General features: G+C 26.9%; 1 protein-coding gene across 1 annotated transcript; it reads left to right on the top strand.

The window, feature by feature from the left end:
- Positions 1–5,764: 5,764 nt before the first annotated feature.
- LOC113858905 (UDP-glycosyltransferase 79B30-like) lies at positions 5,765–7,422 on the top strand. Its single transcript, XM_027491700.1, has one exon. The coding sequence runs from the start codon at positions 5,843–5,845 to the stop codon at positions 7,223–7,225; it is 1,383 nt and encodes a 460-aa protein (XP_027347501.1). The 5' UTR covers positions 5,765–5,842; the 3' UTR covers positions 7,226–7,422.
- Positions 7,423–12,834: the final 5,412 nt, after the last annotated feature.

The following is a 12,834-nucleotide window of genomic DNA, read 5'->3' as shown; positions in this document are numbered from 1 at the left end:
TATTAGTAAACAAAAATTTATGACAAATAAGCTAAATGAAAAATTTAACTATTATTACTAACAATTTTCAAACTCAATTAACATATGAAATTTGTAAATAATTAAATCTCAAATTGCTATCAAGCATAAATCACTTTTACAGAATAAGTTTTATATCTCTCTAATGCACCTAGACTTCAATATATTTATCTATTAGCCTAAGAAGTTGGCTAGTATATATGAGGTTTGATGTATTGAAATATAGGTAGCGAGACAATCCTATTTTCAATAATTTGGAGGTTTATATATGAGATGTGAATAAAATCAACTAAGTTAGTAATTGAGTCAAGTTCAATTTAATCAGAATATCATGCTAAAGAAGAACCAAAATTCAACTCAAATTTAAAATTATATCTCAAAATGTTAAAAGCCTTTAAAATGCTCTTCCAAACAGTACTCTTTTAGACTTAGTTGAACAACTCAGAATATTATTTTTTATATATTTAGACTTAATGATTCAAACTCATAATTGAGCTTTATCTTGTAAAATATATTACATCAATCTACCTATAAGAACAATATTAATTAATTACATATCACAAACACCTTGTTTATTAGGAGACGTAATTTTTTCTCAATCAATCAAACGAATGTCACAATATGAACTATGAGAAAATCAAGTAAAATCTTCAACTACCTTATTGATACCATCATGACAAATGAATTAAAATAGCTACTAAATTTGTATGAGATAAAGTAATTTTCTTTTACAAGCTATCATTCTTTTATAAAAAATTTTTAAGTAAAAGAGTGACTAAATTCAAGCACGGGATATATTAAATAAATTTAAAAATATAATTTTATGACAAATTTAGAGACTAATTTTAAGATTTATTATATAATTTAAAATAAAATTAATGATAAATTTGTAAGTAGTTTTTTTAATTCAAGGTACATTTTAATGTTTAAAGTATATTTTTGAATAATTTATATTAATACCATCAAATTTGAATAGGACTTGGAGTAAAGATACAATTTTATTTTTAATTAATATGTAACTTGAGAACTGCATTAAATTTTTGTGAGGATATTTTTGCACAATAATTTAATTATTATTTTTCTATTTTTAATGTTTAACAATGAATTTTATCAATTTGTCATTGCCATTGTGATTTTTAACATTATAAATCATCAATTCTAATACATTTTTCTAAAATACAATACAAAAATAATAAATATAAATCAATTATAATTTTAATACTTAAATTTTAGAAAATTTTATAATTAATTTTAATAAATTTTAATTTAATATAATTTATAATAAATTTGTTTATATTTTATATTTTATAGTGAAATATATTCATATCACCAATAATATAAGTGACTTTAAATATTTTAAATCTTAATAATTATAAATTTTATTATAATTAAATACATAAGATAATATATAAATATTATTTATATATAGAAATGACTCTAAATATTTTAAATTTTAATAATAGTAAATTTTGTTAAAGAATTAGTAAATGTAATATATAGAAGTGATTTTAAATATTTTAAATCTTAATAATTATAAGCTTTGTTATAAATACACAAATTAGTAAGTACAATTAATTTTATATATACACATAAATAGTAAAAAATTTAATATGAAATTTTATATATTTTATTTAGTCTCTTTTAATATATAAAAGTATTTTCTTATTTAAAGTTAAAAATTTATAAACTTAAAAAGTCATACAATATTTTTTTAATATTTTATTTAATAATATTCATATAATATATAAAAATTCATTAATATTAAGTTATTTATATATCATAGATTATTAATTCTTAAAAATTATAAAATATATAGTATCAAAATTAATTATTTATGTATAACTTCTAAAAAAATGACTTATCTCTAAGTGCAGGATAAAATGCACTAATCTTAAGTGTTTACACTTATTGGTAGATGGTAATTTTATTTTATGTAATTAGTTTTATGTCATTTTAAGTTTTAACATAAAAATTATTAAGTTCAAAATAAAAATAAAATACTAAAAAACAATTTTCATGTCATAAAAAAAATTAGAAACATTTTAAGTTGCACAAAAATTGAACGGTTTAATTTTATTTTTGTTTAAGTAAATTTATGTTAGCTTAAATAAAAATAAAAATTCTCCTATCCCTTATCTTCTTTCTTCGCCTTTTTTCTTAAGCTTCTCCCTCCACCAAGCTTCTTTTCCCCTAACTCACATTCACTTTCAGCCTCCCTTCCTCCTTTCCTCTCGCGTCAGCCATGCACCCTTCCTTCACTCAGTCCCCCTCTCACTTTTGCTCCTCTAACTCCATACATCCCAACTCTCCTTAGCCCTTACAATTTTTACAAAAAAATTTGATATTTGTTTAAATGAAATTGCAACTGAATTACTGTATTCTTACTAGATGAAATAAGATTCAGATATGTGAAAGTCAATGATAGCACAAAAGAAAATAAAGGTAAGGGTAAAGTTATAGTGTAGATCATCTTAATCTGCGTTTATAATTATCCAACTTAAAAAACAAAAGAAAATTGACAATACCATAATATTAAATGAAACTTGGTTATATAATTGACTTTTTATTTTTGTTTCATGTAAAAGTGATATATTTATTATCATTCAACTTCATCATTACGAAGGAGTGTTATCCTTTATAAAAATTAGAAAAAGAGAAAGTTTAATAGAAGTATACAATAATTTATTGATAAATACTTTGTTAGTAGTTGAGTTGAATAACATATATGGATGAAAAAAAATTAAAAAGTGAAAACTATCTTACAAAATTAATTTAAAATTTTAACTTAGTAAATAGTATTTTTTAAAATTAAATCAATTATATAACCAAGTTATCATCAATCATTCTTTTTTGTAAATGATCAAAATTATAATTTCTTTTACTTCTTTAACCTCCATTTCTCTTGAACTACCATAATCTTGATTTCTTGTAAGATCCACTTTAAGGGTGTTGTAATCCTCTTGAAACTAACCGAATTTAAGAGGAAATGAGTTTAATATGAACTATACTAGAAAGACTTCACTCACTTCCATGCCTATTAATTTCAGGTTTATTGCTTGATTAATCATTCTAATAAGATGATCGTGAATAAGTTGAAACTCATCAAACTTCTTAATAGTCAACTCATTTAATAGGGTGTTTAAGATGGATTTGTTAATAATGTCTGACTGAGCATACTTTTTTACTTTTGTCATAAATTCTCTAACATTTTCAACGTTTGACATCAATGGCTTTACATTTTAAGCCACAGTCATCTTTAACAAGTTTAAACTCAGTCTGTTAAACCTTTTCCAAGCTTTATAAAGAGTATTTTCGTCATCTGTATTGGTCTCAGTAAAGGATACAAGCTTCTCTTCCATTATGATTTCCATTATGATTGATAGGTCTAAATCATAATGCCTAACTAGAATCGAACTTGCTCAACCCAATCATTATAGTTCAATCCATTGATTCACTATGATATTGCTCATGTCAAAATTGTTCATAGAGACTGTAATATGCATATAATACACACTTAGACGTTAATACTTTAAATAAACTTAACTAATTTAAACAATCAATCAGCATCAATTATGCATTTAAGTTCACCCTTGAATAGTACTTAAATTCATAATTTAATCTATAATAATGCTAAAATGAACATACTTTAATGGACAATCATTCACACTTAGACGGTAATACTTTGAATAAACTTAATGAATCTAAACAATCAATCAACATCAATTATGCATTTAAGTTCACCCTTGAACAGTACTTAAATTCATGATTTAATCTATAATAATGCTAAAATGAACATACTTTAGTGGACAATCATTCACACTAAAGTTAACATGCATATTATCTTTGAATATTCAAACATGTTATCAAGTGCCCACATGTCACTTTAAGGCCATTAATTATAAGTAATTATATAGTTTTAGATAATCTCCTAGCGTTATAACTAATTATTTAAATTGTTTATCCTAAATTTTATATCACTTAATTAACAGTATCGTACAAATATGAACAATTTATAACATAATTAAAAATTTAAATAATTTTTTAAAATAAAATTACTTTGATGGCTAATAAGCTACTCATGTAATAAAGTATTAAATTATGCTACTTGTCGTGAAGTAGGGTTGTGCCACTTGTCATGCACAATCATGCTACAAAGCACGATTATGCTTTCATTTATGCATGACTGCATGCAAGCACAGTCACCTAGCTTTTAAGCATGGTCATGCTTTGTCATGCACAATCATGTTACAAAGCACAATTATGCTTCCATTTATGCATGGCTACATGCAAGCACAGTTACCTAGCTTTTAAGCATGGTCGTGTCATCCTTCAAGTATAGCCGTGCATGTCCAAACTGTGCAAATAAGCACAATACAGTTAAGATTTTAAAGATTGTTATATTCATTGTTTTATGAATTCGTAACCTGATGTTTTTAGCATCTAAAATCATAACATTTTTATTTATTGAATTCTAAACTGTAACCTAAATATGAGACACTAATTGTCAATGATATAATCACCATCATGACTAACACTAATCTTCAATATTTCTAGATGTTCATACAGTTTGAAAAAAACTTTCCCGAAGAATTAATTCTTTTGGATAATCACAAAATTTATAATCAATGTTATGATAATAACTGTTAAATTTTTTTATGTTATTTCTATTTTTTGTTGTTTACTTATATAAAATTACTTTTATCCATTAACCTTAAATTTCTATGATTTCTACTCAAATACAATTTCTAACATTGTCAAGAATTTAAACATCGCTAATTTGAATATATTAGCTTTGATGTAATTTTTATGATTTTTTTGACTTTTTAATATTTTTTTAACTCTTTCTTCCTTTATTAATTTTTTTTATGGTTACGATAAAGTTCATTTTGATGATCGGAGAACTATAAAAAATAACATAAATTAAAAAAAAATTGATCATTGTATTTATAATTATATATGTTCTTTATTTTATATTTAACTACTATATATATTATTAAAATAATTCACCAACCTCCACTTCTGATACGCCGCCCTAGACCCCTTACAGAAATGTTGATGCAGTTTTTGAGTGTTGTGCATCCTAGCGAACTCGACTTTCCAAGGATGAGAGAATTCACTTATAGGGTGTTGCCAAATTGATGCACCACAGGATGACCATAAAATGACAAACAGAAAGCGTCCAAGTTTGCTTAAGGGTGTAATTTGCACTCCTTTTAAACTTATTTTTGAAATATTAAGCTAAAATAAAAAATGGGCCGATTCAGATTCGTACAAACGCTCCTTCGTTTCATTGATACAATTCGGGTACAGCTCGCAGACATGCATAGTAGATCGTACATTTGTTAACAGTACAAAGTTGAAAACTTGAAAGGGTTAGGTTGGATGTGTGGTAGGAAATGGTGTCACTTTAGCCTTTCACTGAGACAGGTTACTGTACAGTGGTCCTCCAAACAGGGTATACTAATTGTAGTAGAAATACTGATCGCTCACTCACACATCACCCCAGGGATAAAAAAATAAAATAACAAAAGGCAACAAAATAATTTTCTAAATATATAAAAATCTATAAGGAGTTTTAATAAAAAAACAGATATTAAGATTTTTAAATATAAACTATGCTCATTCAGACCAAAGAAATAAGGACAAGAGAGTCTAAATCAAGCCATTTTTTTAATATTGCAAAATTAAAATTAAATTCTTAATTTACTTATTTATTCAGGGTATCTCTGTGCAGAAAAGGAACCAACACTTCATAACCACAAAGCCGATAGTGGCTGTCTCTCTCCAATCAAACATTTGTAGTGTTGATATTTTTGAGACTTCCATGGCCACACCACTGTTGCAGTTACACGTAGCTATGTACCCATGGTTTGCTATGGGACACATATCACCGTTTCTCCACTTAGCCAACAAATTAGCAAGAAGAGGACACAGAATCTCCTTCTTTCTACCCAAAAGAACTAAGGCAAAGTTGGAACATTTGAACCTTCATCCACATTTGATAACATTATTCCCCATCCCCATTCCCCAAGTTGATGGCCTTCCTTCTGATGCTGAGACCACTGCAGATGTTCCCTTTTCTCTAATCACGCATCTTATGACTGCCATGGATCGTACTGAGAAAGACATTGAACTACTTTTACTTCATCTGAAACCCAACGTTGTACTCTTCGATCTCACATGTTGGATGCCGAGCTTGACCCGGCGCTTAGGCATCAAGTCTGTTCAGTACATAATCACAAGCTTGACGTCAGCAGCTTATCTGGAATCCATGGAAAAGCTATGTCAGGAAAATAACTTAGATGCAGATGAGTTGGTGCATCCCCCAGTTGGGTTCCCAGATTCTTCCTTCAAGCTTCAAGCTCATGAGGTTCGATTTTTAGCTTCATTCATCAAATTAGAGCTTGGCAGTGGTGTTCGTTTGCATGATCGCATCAGCACTGGCAACAGATTTTCAGATGCAGTTGGATTCAAAGGTTGTAGAGAACTCGAGGGACAATATGCTGACTACCTTGAAACCTTGTTTGGGAAGCCTTTTTTGCTTTCAGGGCCTGTCCTACCAGAGCCAAACACTTCCACTTTGGATGAAAAATGGGCTGAATGGCTTGCAGGATTCAAACCTGGTTCAGTGATATACTGTGCATTTGGAAGTGAATGGAGGATAAATCATGATCAGTTCAAGGAATTGTTGCTGGGTCTTGAGTTAACAGGTTTTCCATTTCTTGCAGCACTTAAAGCACCTATTGGATTTGAGTCTGTTGAAGCAGCTTTGCCTGAAGGATTCAAAGAGAGGGTTCAAGAAAGAGGCATTGTACATGGGGGTTGGGTTCAGCAGACATTAATTCTTGAGCACCCATCTATAGGGTGTTTCATTTCACATTGTGGATCTGGATCTTTGATAGAGGCACTTGTGAACAAGTGTCAGATTGTGGCCTTATCAAATAATTATGCTGACCAGATCCTCATTGCAAAAATGTTAAGCAGTAGCTTGAAGGTTGGTGTTGAAGTGGAGAAAGGAGAAGAGGATGGTTTGTTCACAAAGGAGAGTGTCTGCAAAGCTGTCAAGACTGTGATGGATGACGAGAGTGCGGTTGGAAGGGAGGTCAGAGCAAATCATTTACAATTGAGAAACCTCTTACTAAGCAAGGATTTGGAGAACACTTATATTGATAGTTTCGTTCAGAAGCTGCAAGAGTTACTTGGGTGATATTCAAGTTTCAACTACAGCCGTCAATTTAGCTTTGCTAGAGTTGATTATGAATAAATAAGTACAAGTTCTAGCCATTTATGAATATCATAATTCCTTGCATGCATATGTCTTATTGCTGTTATCAAATAATATGTAGTTGACCTGTGGTTCGATGCACCGCGAATTTCGGTAAAATTGCCATAATGGCTGAACAAATTCTTGAAATTGTCTGCTTTGCTTTTTTTATTTTTAAAGAATGCCATGCATCTGAAATTGCAAATACAAGAAATCATGTTAAATTTGCTTAAGCAAATTTAATTTTTTTTCTCTGATTTTAGTTAACCCAACAGCGAGTCCTTTAAATGCGCCACCGTTCCAGATTACAAAAAGCATGATTTAAGATGGTGAGGCAAATTGTGGGTTTTTTTGCCCTTTTGGGGTTATTTTATAAAAAAATTACCAAATTAGGATTGAATGGAAACGAATTTTTGGACTCGGGTTGGGAAGTTATGTGGCAAAAGAATTATCTAGATGCGAGACGACATCAATTAAACGGAAATAAATTTTAAAATAATTCAAAGCCAACGGTAGAGAAGAAAGAAGAGACATATGCATATCTTAGAGTGTCGGCGGCAAAACCGACTTCAATGGTATCTGGGTTTGAGATGACACAAATATGATTAATCTACGTGGCATAGGAATTCTAGAGCGTGATTTTGTCTTCCTTTCTCTACTCCTTTCTTTTTTCTGTTACCATCTTACGTTGCAGAAGTTTCAGACGGTCGAAAAAAATAACAGAGCATAGGCACATTTGTTGGCTTATGATATTCAGATTTTTAAGAAAAAAATTATTATAAGATAAAAGAAATAATTGATTGAATATATTTTAATTTTTAAACATGAAATTATATGCATGTAATATTGAGATTGTGGTGTAAATGAAGCATTTCTCAGTGATTAGGTGGAGCTCATGAAAAAGAGGGTTGAAATTCATATTAGAGCAGTGGAGGTGCACAATTTATTTTTTATTTTTAAATATTTTAAAAATTAATTTTTGTATTTTATAACAAATAAAATTTTAGATAAATTGTATTAGAAATTATATAATATAATTATTATTGTTATAATTGGTTGTTTAAAAATATATTAAATAAAAATTATAGTAATCTATAATATGTATTAATTATTAAATAATAAGAAAAATTTTGATTGTAATAAATTGATAAATTAAGAGGAATATATATATATATATATATATATATATATATATATATATATAGTTCAGTAAAAAAATTGAAAACATGATGATGAAAAAATATATATAGAATGCAGTGAAAATATTAAATAATAAATGCACGAGAAATAATAAATTTTGATATTTTGATGGTAGATTGATATATAAAAAAATTTGTGAAATAAAAAATATTGTTAGTAGTAAAAATAATATTTAGTTTTTGAAAAAAACTAAATACAATAATTTTATTAAAATTATTGATAAAAATAACATATATAGTTATATTATAAACATATTTTAAAAAATAAATTTATTAAAAATTAGTAATAAAATATAATAAGTATGTCATCAAATTTATTTAAAACATTACTTATTTGCTTAAAAGTTTATAATTTAAAATTTGAGATAAATTGTATTAGAAATTATATAATATAATATTAAATATTTATAATTTGTTAGTTAAAGAATATATTTAATTTAAATTTTAGTAAGTAAAAAATATATTTTAATTATTAAATATTAAAATAAATTTTTATAGTAATTAATTGTTAAATTAAGAGGAAAGAAAATTTGATATTAAGATATACGGTTCAGAAAAAAGAAATAAAAAACATAGTTATAAAAAAAAAAGTATATGGAATGCATCAGAATGGCCGAAATAATTGACCCTAGAGAAATAATAAATTTTTTATATTTTGATGGTAGATTAAGATATACTAAAGAATTTGTGACAAAAAAATTATTAGATGTAGTAAAAATAATAATTAGTTTTTTTAAAAAATAAAATAAAATATTTTTATTAAATTTATTGAGAAAAAAAACATATACAATTATATTATAAAAAGAAAATAATTATAAACATATGTATAATATCATATTCATAAAAAAATTAGCAACAAAATATAATAATGATGTCATCAAATTTATTTAAAACATTACATATTTTTTAAAAAAATTATAATTTAAGAAACAAAATTATTATTGAATAAGAATAATAAAATTAAAAATAATGAATTTATGATTTAATATAAAGAATTACATAAATAAATTAGGTGTGATAAAATAATGTATCTGTTAATTTTTTGTAAGTGTAAAATTTGATATACAACAATGAATTTAGTGCACGTAATTACATTTTTTATTATTTATTATAATTGTAAAATAATATTTAAAAGTTGTTAAATTGTTAAAAAAATATTTAATATAATAATTAAATGAAATCATTTTTTAAGTTAATTTAAAATTTTGAAATTGTTATAGTTAAATAATTGTAATAAAAATTAGGTAATAATGAAAAATAAAATAATAAAATTAATAGAATTTTTAATCTATTAATTTAAATGGACATAATTTCAGTTTAAGTTAACAAATTTTATTTCAGATGACATCATCTTTATCATGGAGTAGGATTTTAAATCCTGGCCCAGAGAATGGTTCATTATTGAGGTATCAATCTGTTAACGTATCGGATCATATTTGAGATGGAAGTGAGCACCCAATTTTGAAGTGAGAATGAGTCACTTCATACCAACTATGATGGAAGGGTTTCCAATGGAAATACCTCCTTATCTTACCTTAGCTGGATTTGCTGGAGTAGTTCAATTGACATACTTTCCTATTGACCGACATCTTATTACAGCCTTGGTGGAAAGATGGAGGCTAGAGACTCATACATTCCATATGCCTCCTGGATAGTGTGTACTATAACTCTTCAAGACATTTCTATTCAGACTAACCAACACTTTACACATGTTGCAATGCATAATCATAAAAACTTCAACTTACTCGCTTTGCTAGAACTTATATTCTGAGGTTAATAGGTGAGTTTATGTTAGCTGATCCTTCCTCTAGCAGGTCCAATTAGGTACCTTCCATTGCTAGAGTATCTTACTATCAGAGGAGAGTATAGTTGGAGAACTCCAACATTGACATTCCTATGCCAAAAGTTATGCATGTCAACTAATATTGAGCATTCTGTTATTAGAAGATTAACCTCATTACTTATTATGTAAGCATGAAATAGGTTTCCATTACTTATGATATGTTCTGAATAATTGTATTTGTAATTTATGAATGACTTTTCAAACGCCTGTCACCTTGATTTTGATTTATTTGTAAGCTACGTTTTGATTTTGTTATTTTTATTTGTTGATGTTTTTCTGGTTTTAAGGAGTCCGTAGGTACTTTGTTATCCCAGTTTGTGTTCATGGCTTACTCCTAAGAGCACGTTGTTAGTGGGTAATTATTCTTTTAAGCCTTATAAATTATAATGTTTCCGGTTTCAAGAATGCAAGTTGTTATCTTTCTCCTTCGATATATGTTATTGTTCTATGTTAAGCATATTCTGCTTTTCTTTCCTCTTGAAAATTTCTAACAGTTGTCAAAAATTTCCTTAGCAAGAGTGGTTTTTCCCAATCCTCCCATTCCGACCACAGAGATTACAGTGCGCTCTGCTCTTCCGTTTATCAACCTACTAGCCATTAAAAATGGAAACAAATGTTCACGAGCCAAGGACAACGCAGTTTCTGCGATTTGAGTGCAGCAAGATCAGATTTCTGCTATTGCTGTATGATGAGATGAACGAGATATGTTGCATGGTGTTGTTGAGAACGAACTTGCTCTTCAACATTATGATTCATTGCATGGAGCTTAGCAGAGCCATGGCATTGCAGTGTGGGAAAGCATGGTTGGCGTTAGACAGTGTACCTTCCATGTGTCTCATTTTTTAGTCATTCTTAAGCGAATCTATACTCAACCCACGTGTTTATCAGCCTTTCCCTCCAAACTGGGTGTACATTAGTAGTTTACTGTCTTATAAATGATTTTCAAAATAAACATATTTATCACTTTTCCTTGCTGTAAAACTAGTTATCACTCACTCCGCAAGGTAGGGTTCGTGAATGCCTTGGATTTTACTGAGTTTTAATATAAAAAATAATTTATTTGGTCAAAATTTTATGGATTGAGTGGGATCCATTTTAATAAAAACAATATTCAACTTGAATGGCCTTATAAATAAGTTGGATAGTCGAGTTAACATTTATGATATTTATAAAAATATTAAAATGGTGTGTATAATTGATGTTAATCTTAACATCTTAAACAACAAATTTATTAAAATTTTAAAAATTATTAATTTTAAAATATAATATTAATAGTTTAAAATTTATTTAAAATAAAAAATTAAAGTAATATAAAATAAAAAATAAATTTTGATAACTTTTTGTAAATTATAAAATATAAAGTTTAATACTCATAGTACAACTTAAAAATAATATATAATATTTAAAAATTAAAATATTAAATCATTTGTCAATCTTTAATTTTTCACTTCAAATAAATTGAAAAAAAATTAAAATAGTTGTCCATTTTTAATTTTTACTTTAAAAAAACTAAACAAAAATCAAAATAGTATAGAGTGTAAAAAATAGTCAATTTTTACTTTTTAATTGAATTATATTGGATTACTCGGATATATCGAGTCTACAGAACTCATAAATATTTTTAATAATAGGAATAAAAAATGCCATAATAAAGATACATTCTATGGAAAATATTAATAATAAAATTTTTTTAATTAAAATAAAAAAAATATCTTTAAAAATGCCCTATTTTTCAAAAATTTAAAATATGCTTTAACTATACTTAATACATAAATCGTGCTAAAATGTAACGAATTAAAATTTATATATAAATTACACAATGCTTGAATGACTTGCAGTCGAGCACACTCTGTGCTCAAACCTAAATTACATTGGAGTGAGGCGACTTGTAATTTTTAGAATATTTTATTATTGTTAAAAATCATTGTTTACAAGTTTTTATTTTTTTTAGATAATTATCATCAACAATTTTTAATATTTTATAATTTTTTATTTTTAAATTTTTATACTTTCATAAAAAATTATTAATAACAATTTTTGAATTCTATTTTTATAATTTTTTTAAAAAAAATTTATTTTTTATATATTATTTTTAAATATCATATATAAAAAATAAATCCTATAAACGCTCCTTCATTTCATTTTATACTACGGGTACTGCTCGCAGACCTCATTGCAAAAATGTGAAGTAGTAGCTTGAAGGTTGGTGTTGAAGTGGAGAAAGGAGAAGAAGATGTTTGTTCACAAAGGAGAGTGTCTGCAAAGCTGTGAAGACTATGATGGATGATGAGAGTGAGGTTGGAAGGGAGGTTAGAGCAAATCATTTAAAATTGAGAAAAGTCTTACAGAGCAAGGATTTGGAGAACACTTATATTGATAGTTTCTGTCACCAGCTGCATGAGTTACTTGCGTGATATTAAGTTTCAACTACAGCTAGAGTTTGCTTCCATATGAAGAAATAAGTAAAAGTTAAATGATCAACTAGTCATTTATGAATATCGGTTGACTTT

Source organism: Abrus precatorius, unplaced genomic scaffold, assembly GCF_003935025.1.
Source record: "Abrus precatorius isolate BTA unplaced genomic scaffold, Abrus_2018 Scaffold2, whole genome shotgun sequence".
Lineage (NCBI taxonomy): Eukaryota > Viridiplantae > Streptophyta > Magnoliopsida > Fabales > Fabaceae > Abrus > Abrus precatorius.
The sequence above is the reverse complement of the archived record's forward strand: the minus strand, read 5'-3'. Positions and strand labels throughout refer to the sequence as shown.